This window comes from Schistocerca cancellata, chromosome 4 (assembly GCF_023864275.1).
Source record: "Schistocerca cancellata isolate TAMUIC-IGC-003103 chromosome 4, iqSchCanc2.1, whole genome shotgun sequence".
NCBI classification, from domain to species: domain Eukaryota; kingdom Metazoa; phylum Arthropoda; class Insecta; order Orthoptera; family Acrididae; genus Schistocerca; species Schistocerca cancellata.
The window spans coordinates 60056024-60069928 of NC_064629.1; the positions used below are offsets into that span (position 1 = coordinate 60056024).

At 36.5% G+C, this 13905-nt stretch overlaps 1 protein-coding gene across 1 annotated transcript in view; it reads left to right on the forward strand.

Annotated features, from left to right (window-relative positions):
• Positions 1 to 13905, forward strand: part of LOC126184931 (zinc finger FYVE domain-containing protein 9) — a 412866-nt gene that overhangs the window by 303171 nt on the left and 95790 nt on the right. Inside the window, exon 12 of the mRNA XM_049927602.1 lies at positions 2432 to 2582. Coding sequence (XP_049783559.1) covers positions 2432 to 2582 — 151 coding nt within the window. The remainder of the gene's footprint in view (positions 1 to 2431; positions 2583 to 13905) is intronic.

The following is a 13905-nucleotide window of genomic DNA, read 5'->3' on the forward strand; positions in this document are numbered from 1 at the left end:
CCAAGGTCGACTCTGATCTTGGATAGCAGTCGAAAAACCCACTTCACTCCATGTTTCTGCAGATTACCGCCATTCCTGTTGGAAATGCCACCTGTGTATGGCAGAAAAGATGCAGACTTAAATACCACCCCATTGCTTTCATCAATGACCTTATTTGCACCAACTCCCAAGCATTTACCAGTTGTTGTTTTGGTTGGTTCTGTCACACAGGCTGTTTTCAAACCACATCCAGACACTGTTGAGGAGGTTAGGAGAGAAACGTGTGTTGACTGGACCATGTTCACTCAAGAGTAATATTATTACAACAAATCAAAACTGAAGAGTTTCCTCATAGGTCACCCCTTCTATTCTGTTGAGGAGTTTCATGAAAAATTAAGTTGATTCTTATGTTATATTGTTGATTGCATTTACTTAAACCTATGGCTTGACTTTCTTTGAGTTCATAAACATTTTATTTTATCTGTTATTATTTTTATGTTGCATTTTCATGTACTGAAACATTTCATGACCTTGGAGATTTTCTCCTCAATTTGGTCCTGCAGAACTAGATGTGTAAATAAATAAGTAACAGCTGTGAGTAATGTTTTGTGTACAATCAGGTTGGATCCTGATATTGTCATCTTACTCACAGACAAGGACAATACAGTGGTCATGTTGGACAAGCAATAATTAAATTTTCCCCGAGACATTTAAGTCTCATCTTTATGTACGATAATGATGGAAGCTGAAGAAATGAATTAAAATTTGTGCCACAGCCAGGACTTGAACCGAGGTGTTCTTGCATACTACGCAGAAATGCTAACCATTACACCACCGCTGCACTATGGTCAACATTGCTGCACAAACAATGTAGGGAGAAAATAAGCTGAAGATAAGAATTGAAGTTTGTCTTGGGAAAGGTATTTGACTTGAGTAGTTCATCCAGCATTGTTGACCATAGTGCTGTAGTTGTGAAAAATGGTTAGCATTTATGCCTAGTAAGCAGGAATACCTGGGTTAGAGTCATGGCCGTGGCACAAATTTTAATTCATTTCTTCAGCTTCCATCACTATCATAGATAAGCAGCATTATGTTCAAAAGATGCAGTGTTTACTACCTGATCCAGCATAGTTGCTGACTCCATGCTGACCCAACAATAAGGGTTTAGTCATTAGTGGGAGACCAACAGTCTCTTGCAGAAAAGTTTGTTCTTGCAAGAGTCTATAAAGATTTCTAACTGTCGTTGTCTTGTCTGTACTAAACTGTATGGTCTTCAGAATATCCACTAGGAAGGGGTTCCTGTTTGGTCTGTTGTAGATGACACTAGTGCTCAGCCATACCATGTATCCCACTAATAGATCAATGTGCATATTGCTTTAGGAATTCTGTAGGTTTCTGATATTTCAATAAGTTTTGATGCGGTCTCTCTCATCACTCGTGTACCTCTGTCTGATTCGTTGTGCTTAATTGACAATACGATTGGTGTTTAATTAACTAATCTGTTTCAACATTTGTTAAAATAGACTTACTTCTTATTCAATTACCAGTTCTACAAGCATACAGATGGAGGTGTGGAGCCCTTTGTCACCAATTGTTGCCTGTCTGTTTATGGAAGATTTCAAGGAATGTGTCCTGGAGTTGGCAGTATTGAAACTTACATGTTTTCTTAAGTATGCCAACAATACTTTTTTTTAACAGCTATATTCAGTCAATTCGAATATTCGCTTCAGTGTGGAGGTGGAGAAGAATGGTTGCCTTCCCTTCCTTCCAGGAGGAAGGTTGCTGTTACATTGGGACATGCTATTTATGGGAAATCAGCTCAATTCACACTGATTTGTACCTTCAGACTTAAAGTTGTCACCACCTAGCGCAGCATAGAGGAGTACATTGTTCCTTGATTCATAGAACCCACGTCATCTCAGATTTTTAAAGTTTTTCAGCTGAGTTAGTCCAGCTCAAGGTCACTTTTTGCCAGAATTGATATAGTGCAAGAGTAACAATAAGGATATCCTGTCATGCACTTCCAGAATTTGGTGTAGTGTTATTAAGGAGGCAGTTGCAGTAAAATTAGGATATTCTCTCATGAATAGAGGTGGAGGTTTTTGCTCAAATTCTGCTGAGAATACAGCTCTCTCAATGCAATTACTGTATGAAAATGATAACTTCTGACATTGGTCATCCTTGGTTGTATAGTGGTGCTGGTTTTTATAGTGTATATGTTATCTTTCTATGTGCGCTGTATTCTGGTTCACGGTCAGTGAAGCCCTACCTCCGAGGGTCTAAATTTCCTTGCGTGGCACTTTCTCATTGCATTTGTGCCTTGTAAATCCATGGTGTTCATCCACTGAAATATCGGCAGTTGTCTAAAATGTCATCTGGTTGCATTTCCATGAATTGTTTGAATATTATATAAATCTTTTTCATATACACTCCCAAAACTATTTCTTTCCAGATGGGAAACTCCATGGGCAAAAGTCTTCCCAATTCGGCTAATGCTGAGACTCGGTGCTGAATTCAGGTACTACCCATGCATGCTGGTGTCTGTCCGAGGAAGAAGACCAGTGTATTGTGAAATAGGACACACAATTATTAATCTTCTAGCGGTGAGTATTCAAGGATTTTCTTATGCTAAATATTTATAATTTGTTATTTCATTAAATGATGCTTTCTTGAATTACTCAATCATTAATCTTATAACTACAAAAGCACAAACAATATTGCATGGCAGAAACATGATCAGCAAATTCACAAGACTCATAAATTCATTACCCTTGTTTCCTTTTGTTGATTTTCATCGTACATCCTCTTTTCAAGACACTAACTTTTCCATTGAACTGTTCTCCCAGGTCCTTTGCTGTCTCCAACAGAATTACAGTGTCATCAGCAAACCTTAAAATATCCCACCCCCATAAACTTTAACACCCTTTCACAATTTCTCTTTTCTTTCCTTTAATACTTGTTCAGTGAACAAATTAAATAACATCAGGGATAGGGTACAACTCTGCCTCACTCCCTTCTCAAGTGGTACTCCCTGTTCATCCCCTTCCACTCTTAAAACTTCAGTGTGGTCTCTGTACAGGTTGTAAATAACCGCTTACTCTCTTTATTTTATACCTGTTACCTTCAGAATTCTAAAGTGTGTGTTCCAGCCAACATTGTCAAAAGCCTTCTGTAAATCTACAAATGCTATAAATGTAGGTTTACCTTTTTTCAGCGTCTCTTCTAAGGTGAGTCGTAGGGCCAGTATTGCTTCACATTTCCCTACATTTCTCCAGAACACAAACAGAATTACCATGTTGGCGACAAATCACTGTAAACGGTAACTACTGTAAAATACCTTGGAGTAGCCATCCATAGTAACTCTTAAGTGGAATGACCACATAAAACAAATTGTAGGGAAAACAGATGCCAGATTAAGATTTGTTGGGAGAATCATACAAAATTTAATTAATTCATGAAAAAATTGTCTTACAGAACACCTGTTCAACTGATGGTGGAGCATTACTGATCAGTTGGGGACCCTTGTGAGATTGGATTAATACAAGAAACAGGGAAGATACAACTAAGAGTGTTGTGTTTCATCTTGTGATTATTCAGTTGGCATGGGAGCATTACAGAGACTCCAAATAAACCCCAGAATGTTAATGCTGCAAAAGAAGTGGCATATATCATGGGAAGTTTACTATTGAAATTCTAAGAGCATAAATTCCTTTCACGCAAAATGATCACATCAAAAAATTAAAAAAAGTTAGAGCTCATGTGGAGATATACTGACAATGATTTTTCCTTTTGAAAACATTACTGGAAGTTAACAACAGTCTTATAGATAATTAAAATACTAATCAGTCTCGATCACAAAGATTTATGAAAAACTAAAAATAGCACATTAAATGGTAAGCAGTTTTGTTTTCATCAGATATCATCTTCAGACCATGTCTCTGTAGGTGGTGAGCAGAGATGATGGGAGAGCATTGGTAAGTGTCGGAGGAGACCACTGGTAACAAGACATGGTCTGAAGATGATTTTTTGATAAAATTACTGGTTTCCATTTTGAGATGTGATTTTTAGTTTTTAATAAATCCTTGTGATCAAGGCTGATTAGTATTTTAATGATTTTTTTTCCATGCATTATATTCAAATGGCAAAGAGAATGGCAGAAATGTAGAAGTACAAAAGTACCCTTTTACACTCACTGTATTGTGGGTTGTGGAGTGTTGATGGGTTGTGGAGTGTTGATATTTTAAAACAATTTTCTTGTGGTCTTAGCCATTCGAATTGACATGCTTTGCATGTTAGTCAACAACTCATAATTTGAAAGTCTTTCTTAAATGCAACTTGTTCCCATAGTGCTCTCTTTTCTCCTCATATATGTAACACATCACTAACTTTCGGCACTTTTTTTCCGTAGAGATTACAATATGCCATTGTGAAATCCCTTTGTAAGAAAGATTATATGGGAGATGACAGTAACTACTTGGCCGTTTCACTAGTGACATAATTTTCCAAAATTTCTCACTAGGTGATGTATTCTATAATATTATTCCACGTGAGCAACAGTAACATCCTCAGTAAATCATAGTTTGGATTTCAGAAGAGTTGCTCAACTGCGGTTGCTATTAACACATTCATCCAGTTATCAAATTTGACAAGCATTTAATAAACTAAGGTTTTATGCTGTATAGTCAACCAATGGATTATGACATATCTAACGAAAGACTGCAGAAAGCTGTACTTTATAATTCAACCAGTGTAAGCAGCAGAGATTCTTCTGACTGGGGAGAAATTGCTTAAAACAATGTAGTTCAACCATATTTACACTTCGAACCACTGCAAATTTTGGACGAAAGAAAGCCTTAGTTACTCAAAAATGTGCTGTAAGAATAATATGTTTTGCTCCCTCATGATCCTCTTGTAGACATCTGTTTAAGGAGTCAGGCATTTTGAATCCTCAGATAGGATCACTAGGCCGAGTGTACCCCGTACGAGTCCTCCCACCAAGGAAAAATCCATGGCAGCACTGGGAATCAAACTCAGGTCCTCAGTATGGTAACCATATACCCTGACTGGTAAGTTACAGAGGTGGATCTCTTGACTATTGTTCCACAGTATATCTATTCCCTCATGAAGTTGGTTGTAAATAATCCACTGCAGTTCAAAAGGAACAGTGATGTACATAATTACAATATCAGAAGAATCAAGTAATATTAATTACTCTGTGTTAAATTCATTTGTAGTGCAGAAGGGTACACAATGTTGCAACCAAAAACTGTGTTCACTTACCAGTGATATGTCTGCCAGACAGCAAAGTAAAATTTGAAAGCAAACTGAAAAAGTTTCTCCTCGACAACTACTCCTGTTTCATAGAAGAATTTCAATTTTTGTAATGTGCAAAAGGTGGGAGATAGGAATTACTAACAAATTTGTTTTTTATTTGTTGTAAATGGTCATTACGTAACCATATTTACAAATGACTGAGTAATGTGAATGTAAAAATCACTTGTTCCACATCATTACAATTAATCATGGAACATAAAACTAACTAGCTACATGTAACCCCATTTAGAACTGACAATGACCAATGGCAGTAAGAGCATAGAACTGTCTTTAATGATTTGTTTGTATAAGAAATCAACTTTATCCTCATTTGGTAGTGTTACAACAGCTATTAAACTTAATTGAGTTATTTACAAGATCCTGTTTATCACGTAAGCAAGAATAACTATTTCTTATTTTTTGATTTTATTCTAAATGAATTTTTATTTTTGTTTTGAGCCAAACATGTTAACACTTAATTATTTTATGGCATCTTCAGGTGTCTACAAAGGAATTAAAGAAAATATGTAATTGATTGTGTAGCTTTACTTCACAGCAGCATTTCTAGGCCAATTAACTCAATAAAAAAAAGCCATGGTGTACATAATAATATCACTGATAAGCAACAGACCATTGAAGTTGTTCTAGAAGAGTCAACTGATGTGTGTGAGATATAGGAGACATAAAAGATATTGTTCTATTTATATGTGTAGTTACAGATAAAATGAATATAAACCCAGTAATTGCTGTGGCAGTCTTTGGGACTAAGTCTCCCAAGGACCCATAGAGTGCCACATCATTTATGTATTTGACACTAACATTCTACTACTGGGCTGCACCAAACACACAGGTGAAAAACTCTGTTTTAGAGGAAACTGTTACACATTAGGTTGACACCAAGTGGGATTTTGAATCCTGTCCTGAAGCTTTAGACATAGAATGCTTGGCCTCTTGTGCACAACAGAAGAATATTTACATGAATACCATGTGTACAAAATATACTGTGCATACTTCACAAATAACACATTTATTAGAATGTTATTTATACCTAAAATACTGATTTTCATAGGGTCAGGGTAATTACTTGTGATCTTTTCAAAGTAGCCCAAACATATTATAATTTCAGAATATTAGCTGGTGGTGCTAATGTGCCTCACTTTTTTTTTCTAGTGACATATCTTTTTTCAGTTGTCTTCAGATTACTGTAGCACAATATTGCATTCATGTCATTTTTCTTTACTGATCCCTTTTTGTCTGAAAAGGTGCACTTTACATAAAGTATGTTATCCATAGTCACTTTCATCCATCACCAGATCTGATACCATATTTATCAGAGTATAAGATGATCCTGAATATAAGATGACATCCTCTCTTTCTTTCTTCTGTTTTTATCTTTTTATTTTTTAAGGCTTCTTGGGGAAATTTTATTTTTAACGTAATTTGGTTAATGAACTTTAAAAACTGTTTTGTTGCTATAAAGTATCTATCTAAAAATGTTAACATTATACCTATTCAAAACTTATGCCTTTTATTGATTGTATATGTTTCAATAATAAAAGAAGAAAGAAAATTAAAAGGATTTATTTTCAATTCCTTGTTTACTTACCATTTCTGTTGTACCAGTATTTTTAGTAGTAAATAATAATAATAATAATAATAATAATCACTGCTATAACTATCTTCATTTGTAAGCCTACTGGCATTTCTTCCCTCCTAATACTCTTTACAAAGTATTTCATCTTCTTAGCTATCTGTAGCACTGGATATGCATACCTTTTTTTTTTAATCCTTTCATAATAGATTTACTCAAGGTTCTGCCCCAGGCAGTAAAGATCCATTGGCCCAGGATGGGTACTGAGGGTTTCCTTACCTTCCCTGCTGGGGCAAGGGCATATTCTCCCAGAAGAAGCCACTAACAGTAAAACTGTCACAGGTGATCCTTAAAAGTTCTATTCACCACAACAACATCCATTACTCAAAGTTGTATGGTCAAGCAAGCAGAAATTATCATCAGGTCTGTGTTGTTCTTTGCTGTCAGATTTTTAACTTCCTGGGAGAGATGTTCCCTGAAAGAGTCCAGCACAAACATGTTCCTTCTGTTAAGCAGAGAGCCTCATATTCTGTTCCAGATAACCTTAATCCAATCTAGCATCAGGTCATTTGTGATACAGCCCTTTTCTTGGCATCTAAAGATAATCACTGCAGGCAGTTTTTTTTCCAGTATTGTTTTCCTGCAAAGAATCACAAATCAGGGGGAGCCTCCTTCCACCTGCTATTGCACCCAGCATTACTGTTATTCTGGACTTTTAATTGCCAGAAGTCCTTATAGGCACATTAATGCCCTTCACATCGACAGTAACATTTGACAGCATATCAAAGTAAAAAGGTGTCTGATGGGCGTTGCCAATATGACCTAGCAGTCAGTCATTCTGTTTCCTAAGATTGATTATATGTCATATGCCATGGGAAGTTACTGAGCTAGCATAGGTCTGCAGTTGTAATGTAAGCACCACCCTCTTCATCATGCTCACGCACCAGGCAGTAGTTGCTTTAAATTTCGCAATGCATGCTGTTGGAAAATTCTTCTTCATGTCAAGTGTCTTCATTTGGATAATTTTTCAAGTAATCGGAAAGTCTTCATTGCATTTCTCTTGCACATACTGAACAAAGTGCTGCTCCAAATTGTGAAACTTTCCCTGTTTAAGTCACCTGAAAGTTTGGTATGTAGAACTGATGTCTTTTAATTTACTCATCTGATGCCACCTATGAACATTCACTTCTGTGACATAAAATCTTCTTCCTGCTGTACAGTCATGTGTGCCTCTGCTTCGTGAATCACCACTAACTTAAAATTAGTGTTTTAATGTCTGCTTGAACCAGCTGGGAACTGCAAACTCATAGATTTATGTTTCTCAGCTAAGTCTCAGCTGTAATTTGCATCCATTATTGGTTGCTACAGTTTACATTTCTTACCGATTTGACAATGTAAGCATACTGAGTGACAACTACGTGATGTCTAGGCTCCCTACAGCTGAATCTGGAGAAATTGGATTAACGCTGTAACCAGCCTAGAAAATCAGCAGTGCTGTAGAGCAGTGGCAGCTTTAAGGGCGCCACACATGAATGATGGAAATTGCGATATATTCAGAAATAAACAGACCAATGTTTTCGACAAACAAGGATATAAATGTGGAAGCATAGCTTTGCATTTTCCAATACATTTTCTGTATTAATTTGAGACATTAACTTCATTTGCATGGTCATGGTGTCCTTAATTGTTATATGAATATTGAACATATTTAAAATCTGTCTTTGAAACTATCAAGAAAAAGGGTACTTTTTCACCAAATGTGTTTTGTTTTATTGAAATAAAACATCACAAGAGGTCTGTAACGAAGGATAGATAAAATTTGGCTTGCTTTCTGGACTGGAAAACAGTTTGTTCCAAAAGATTTTTATGATATTTTACAGTATTTTATGTCCAATTTTTGGTCACATGAGGAAACGCTGTTTACTTTCATGTTTTCAAGTTATTCCTTCATTTGGCGTGGTTGATTCCAGCCTAATCCCACATCACAGAACTGTGCATTTCGTGATATAAAACACAACTCAATGCAGCACGACAAAGTGATGTGGGAGTAGGCTGTAATCAACAGTGCCAAAGGAATACCATGGAAACATGCAAGCAGACAGAATTTCCTGATGTTACCAAAAATTGGTCTTAAAATGCCATAAGTAAATTCAACATCTTTCATAATGAACTGTGTTTGGATCCAGAAAGCAAGCCAAATTGTAACTGTCCGTCATTACTGATCGCTGGTGATGCTATATTTCAATAAAACAAAATGTGTGTGGTGACAAAATATGCATTTTCTTGTAGTTGCAAGAACAGATTTAAAACACCTTCAATATTCATGTAGCAGTTAGGCACAAATGAAGTTAATGTTGCAAATTAATACAGATGTAGTCCTAAAAAAGCAAAGCTATGCCTTCAAAAATTGTGGTGCGGCAACAACATAAGCAGCACTGATATTTATTCTTGCTTGTCAAAATTATTGGGATGCTTGTTTACAAATATGTTGTAACTTCCACCGCTTATGTGTGGGGCCCTTAGAGCAGCCACTGCTCTTACAGCACTGTTGATTTTCAAGATTAACTATAGTTTTAATCCGAAATCCTATGAGTTCTGCCAGTTCAGCTGCAGGAAGCCTGTAGGACACTATATTGTTGTCATTCAGTATGCTTGTATTGTCAGTGCTGTGAGAACTGTAAACTGTTGCAACCAATAATGGATGCATATTACAACTGGGACTCAGTTGAGAAACAAGGATCTACAATTTCAGCAGGAAGAAAATTTGGTGTCACAGAAGTCAATGTTCATAAGTGACATCAGATGAAGAATAATTTAGGGGGGGGGGGGGGGGGGGATGTGTTTGATTCACATACTCCGATGTTATCAGTAAATATTTACACTCAAAATAAAATAGATAAAAATGTCAATTTTAATACATCTATAATTCTTAATGTTCCTTTTTTTCATAACGTACTGTGGCATGCTGAAAAGTAATGAGTCCTGATTTTTTTATGTGAAAGCTCTTAAGTTTTTTAAAAAAATGAAACAAATGTTATTTACATTCTACATCTTTATTCTTCATGTCAATATATTTCTCAACATAGTCACTGTGACAACAAACACATTTCTTCTTATAAGAGACCAATTTGTTGATACCGACACTTGTAGTATTTCTGACTTTGTTTTCGAAACAGATGAAAATTGTATGGGGCCTAGTTGGGACTGTATGGAGGATAATCGATGACAGTGAATCTAAGGCACTGGACTGTTGCAGATGTCACAGCACTTGTGTAAGATTTGACATTGTCATACAAAGGAGAGGATGCTCCGTGCGTGGTCGAACTCTTCGAATTTTAAATTCTATTACAGCACTCTGTTTTTCACAGACTGACATTGTTAAGTTACACACTGCCATATTACACACTACAATTCAGAACCACGTAGCGGCAGAGAGCTGCAAATATGTACACATGAAGAATAAAGATGTAGAACGTTAATAATGTTTGTTCTTTTAAAAAGCTGTAAGAGTTTTCACATAAAATATGCAAAGGTATTACTTTTCAGCATGTCCTTGTATTAATATACTCACATCCAAAGCTGAGCTGTAAACATTTGTACATAATCAGTTTTTAATGTCTATGATAAAAAAGATTTTATAACCTTATGCAATTTTTTGGTACTAATCGATATAGGAATTTCAGCACTATTATCTACACATCTCGTCTTAAACAACACATCGAAAATTTATCTCTCTCTCTCTCTCTCTCTCTCTCTCTCTCTCTCTCTCTCTCTCTCTCTGTGTGTGTGTGTGTGTGTGTGTGTGTGTGTGTGTGTGTGTGTGCATTGCACTGTGAGAAATGTATGGGCCAAATATGAAGGCATTATATCACAGGTGTCAGAGAAAAAGGTACATGAGTATCAGAAAATGTAGCTTCCACGAAAATGAATTTAATGATTAAACTTAACATTTTCATCAATTTTACCATCTCAGAATGCTCCAGAACTGTGCTTGAGATTATCTTTGTTCTCAAGACTTGTCTTATAACTTATTTTTCATTTGTCTTGTTTCCTTTGCTAGGTCCTGAATAGACATTTCAGATCTAGACACATGATAGTCAATTTTCTCAAGAGCTGGTAGGGTGAATGAGCCAGCCCTGAAGTGCAAACACTAAAACACTTTCACTCTCCCTATGTCTCTCCATGATTACAATCAGTTACATCATCATATGTTGCAAGTTTTTGCAATTGTAGGTGGTGATAATGCTATTCTGTGTCGACGTTTCTGGAAAGCATCAAACCACACACACACACACACACACACACACACACACACACACACACACACACACTTCTAATGTGATTTAGGAAATGAAATTTTGGGAAACAGTTGTCAATAAATTTTACTACTGAATGGAAACAAAGTCAAAACATGAAATTTTTGGTCACATTTGCACAAGTCTTCCCTTAAAGAATGCCAGTTCTACACACCAAGCTTTCAGAGGACCAAAGAAGGAAGATTTCATGATTTGTAGCAGTAGGTGGTTCAGTACGTGCTTGAGAAATGCAATGAAGGTTCCTCAGTTACTCAAGAAATTACCCAAATGAATGCACTGGAGGTAAAGAAGAATTTTCCAACTGGATGCATTCTATGGGCAATGTGAAGAACATTTAAAGTGTTCCTATAAGAACTTCTGGCAATGAAAGGGACAGAATAACAATAATGCTGGGTGCACCAGCAGGTGAAAGGTGATTCTTTGCAGGAAAATGATACTGAAGGGAAAACTGCTTGCAGTTTAAATGTCAAGAAAAGGGATAGAAGGCAGATGATCTGATGCTAGATTAAAATAAAAATTTCAGATCACAACATTTTCAGCCATCTAAATTTCCAGTTTTATTTTAATTTTAATTTTGCTGCTAGTTTCCGCATTACAGTACACCATCTTCAGGCTCCCTGACCGATGTGTAGGAAGAATCCCACATCTTGTACAATCCAAATAGGGACCACCATACAATCGCCAGCATCCATAAGCTTCTTTTAGCAAAGTGATCCCTTCGGTCACCAGCATCTGGTATAAAGATGGACGGAAGTACAGAGACTTGATGCTAAATTGGTTGGTCGTTTGGAACAAATATCGACCTTTTTGCTTAGGGAGTTTTCCAGTCTTGGAGCCTCATTTTACACCTGTTTTCAACATCTTTTTCTGTAAAAAATTATTTTATCATACAAATCTTCATTAATGAACAAAAATATCTATCATAAATACTATGTAATTAATTTTTGACCAGTAAATTGATAAGTCTTTGCAGCACAAAATGGCGGCCAAAATACTTCTGTGTAGATTGCACAACTAAACAGTTCACACGATTGAGCGTGAATTATATGTCTGTAATCAAAATTAAACACATGTGAATTAACAGAATTAAATTCTCTATTGCGTGAATCTTGAAAATCAAATTTCTTGGAACGCATTTCAAAATCGCAGCCACTTAAAAAATGTAAGTACCAAAAAAATCGACCTATTTTGTTGCCTTAACAGAAATTGTGAAAAAAAATTTTTTTAAGTTTATGCCAAAATTACACATGCCTGTTTTATTAAATTCAAAATGGCATCCATGATTTCCCTAAACAACCACAGGCAAATGTCGGGATGGTTCCTTTGAAAGGGTACGGACGACTTCCTTCCCCATCATTTTCTAATCCGATGAGACTGATGACCTCGCTGTTTGGTCCCCTCCCCCAAAGCAACCAACCAATCAAATTGGCATCCAATTTTACCAGTTAGTGTGTTTTAATCAAGTGAACTAGTTTAAAAAACACTCTCATGAAATAAGCACTTAAAGTTTTGAAATCGATTTTGGTGTGTGTAACTTTCTTCAGCTTAACTTTCCCTTACTTCCTGGGCAATACAGTAGACCTTCATCATCTTCAAGGCTCTCGTATTCCAAAGCATGAGTCTCTCTAGCTGAAATTCTAGCCTCAACATCGCTCTGGAACGAGTGCCAGTCAGAACACTTCAGGCATTTCTCCTCCCTTTTTCTGGTGAATGAGCAAGGTGTGGTGCCGCTAATGACTCCCATGACTTTCATGTTACGTGGACCACTCTTAAATCCATCGTTACAAATGGCACACACACAATTGTGATCAGTTTGGACAATCTTTAAATCAAAAAACGGGTTTTGGAGCATAAGTCCCCATTAATTAATTCAGTGCTTGATTGTTCTTCCGTATGTAGGCTGTAAAGCATCTCCCCATCAGATTGTCATCAGTCAGATGTTTGTACACATCAGCAGTAGTTTCAATAATTTCACTCTTCAGTCGTGGCTTACAATCAGAAGTATCCAGTGCTCCATTCATCTCAGCGTGCTTCCATTTACACCAACTTTCAGAACAGTAATTGTGCTGCAGATTGTCGTTCGTTGAACTCCTGTCACCAAAACCACATTTTTGATCCCACTTTTGTCAAAAGCATGTACTTGAGACATCTAGTGGGCGAGTACAACACCTATATCAATATTTTCTCTGACCAAGAATGTTACAATAGCTTTACAAAGAAAGAGAGCTCAATCAGAATTGCAACAGCCCAAGCACTGAGAGCAGCTAGAAAGGACTAGGTGTGCTTCTATTGAACATGATATTCAGGTATAAAGAATAATTTCCTGACAAAATCCTTTTTGTCACATATTCACTTCAAGACTGGAGAACCCCCTTAACAGAAGGCAAATGTTGATGGCAGATTTTTTAGGGACAGCCTCACCCATGAAGTAAATGATCTGATAGCAAAAATCACACAGACCTGGTAATAATTTCTGCTGGCATGACCTCACAGCTTCAAGTAATAGATGTTGTGAAGAGACGTATTGAGGTTAACCTCTGGCAGCTTTATAGTGAGTGCTTCTTCAAGAAGTTTCTCAAGTAAAGCTGTTATGGAAGAATTCAAAAAATGGTGCATATACATTACTATAAGTGGCTCAGTTGATGACCAACTTTGGGATGAGTATCAAGAAGGAAAGAATGACAGTAGGCTTAAAAATGTAGATAG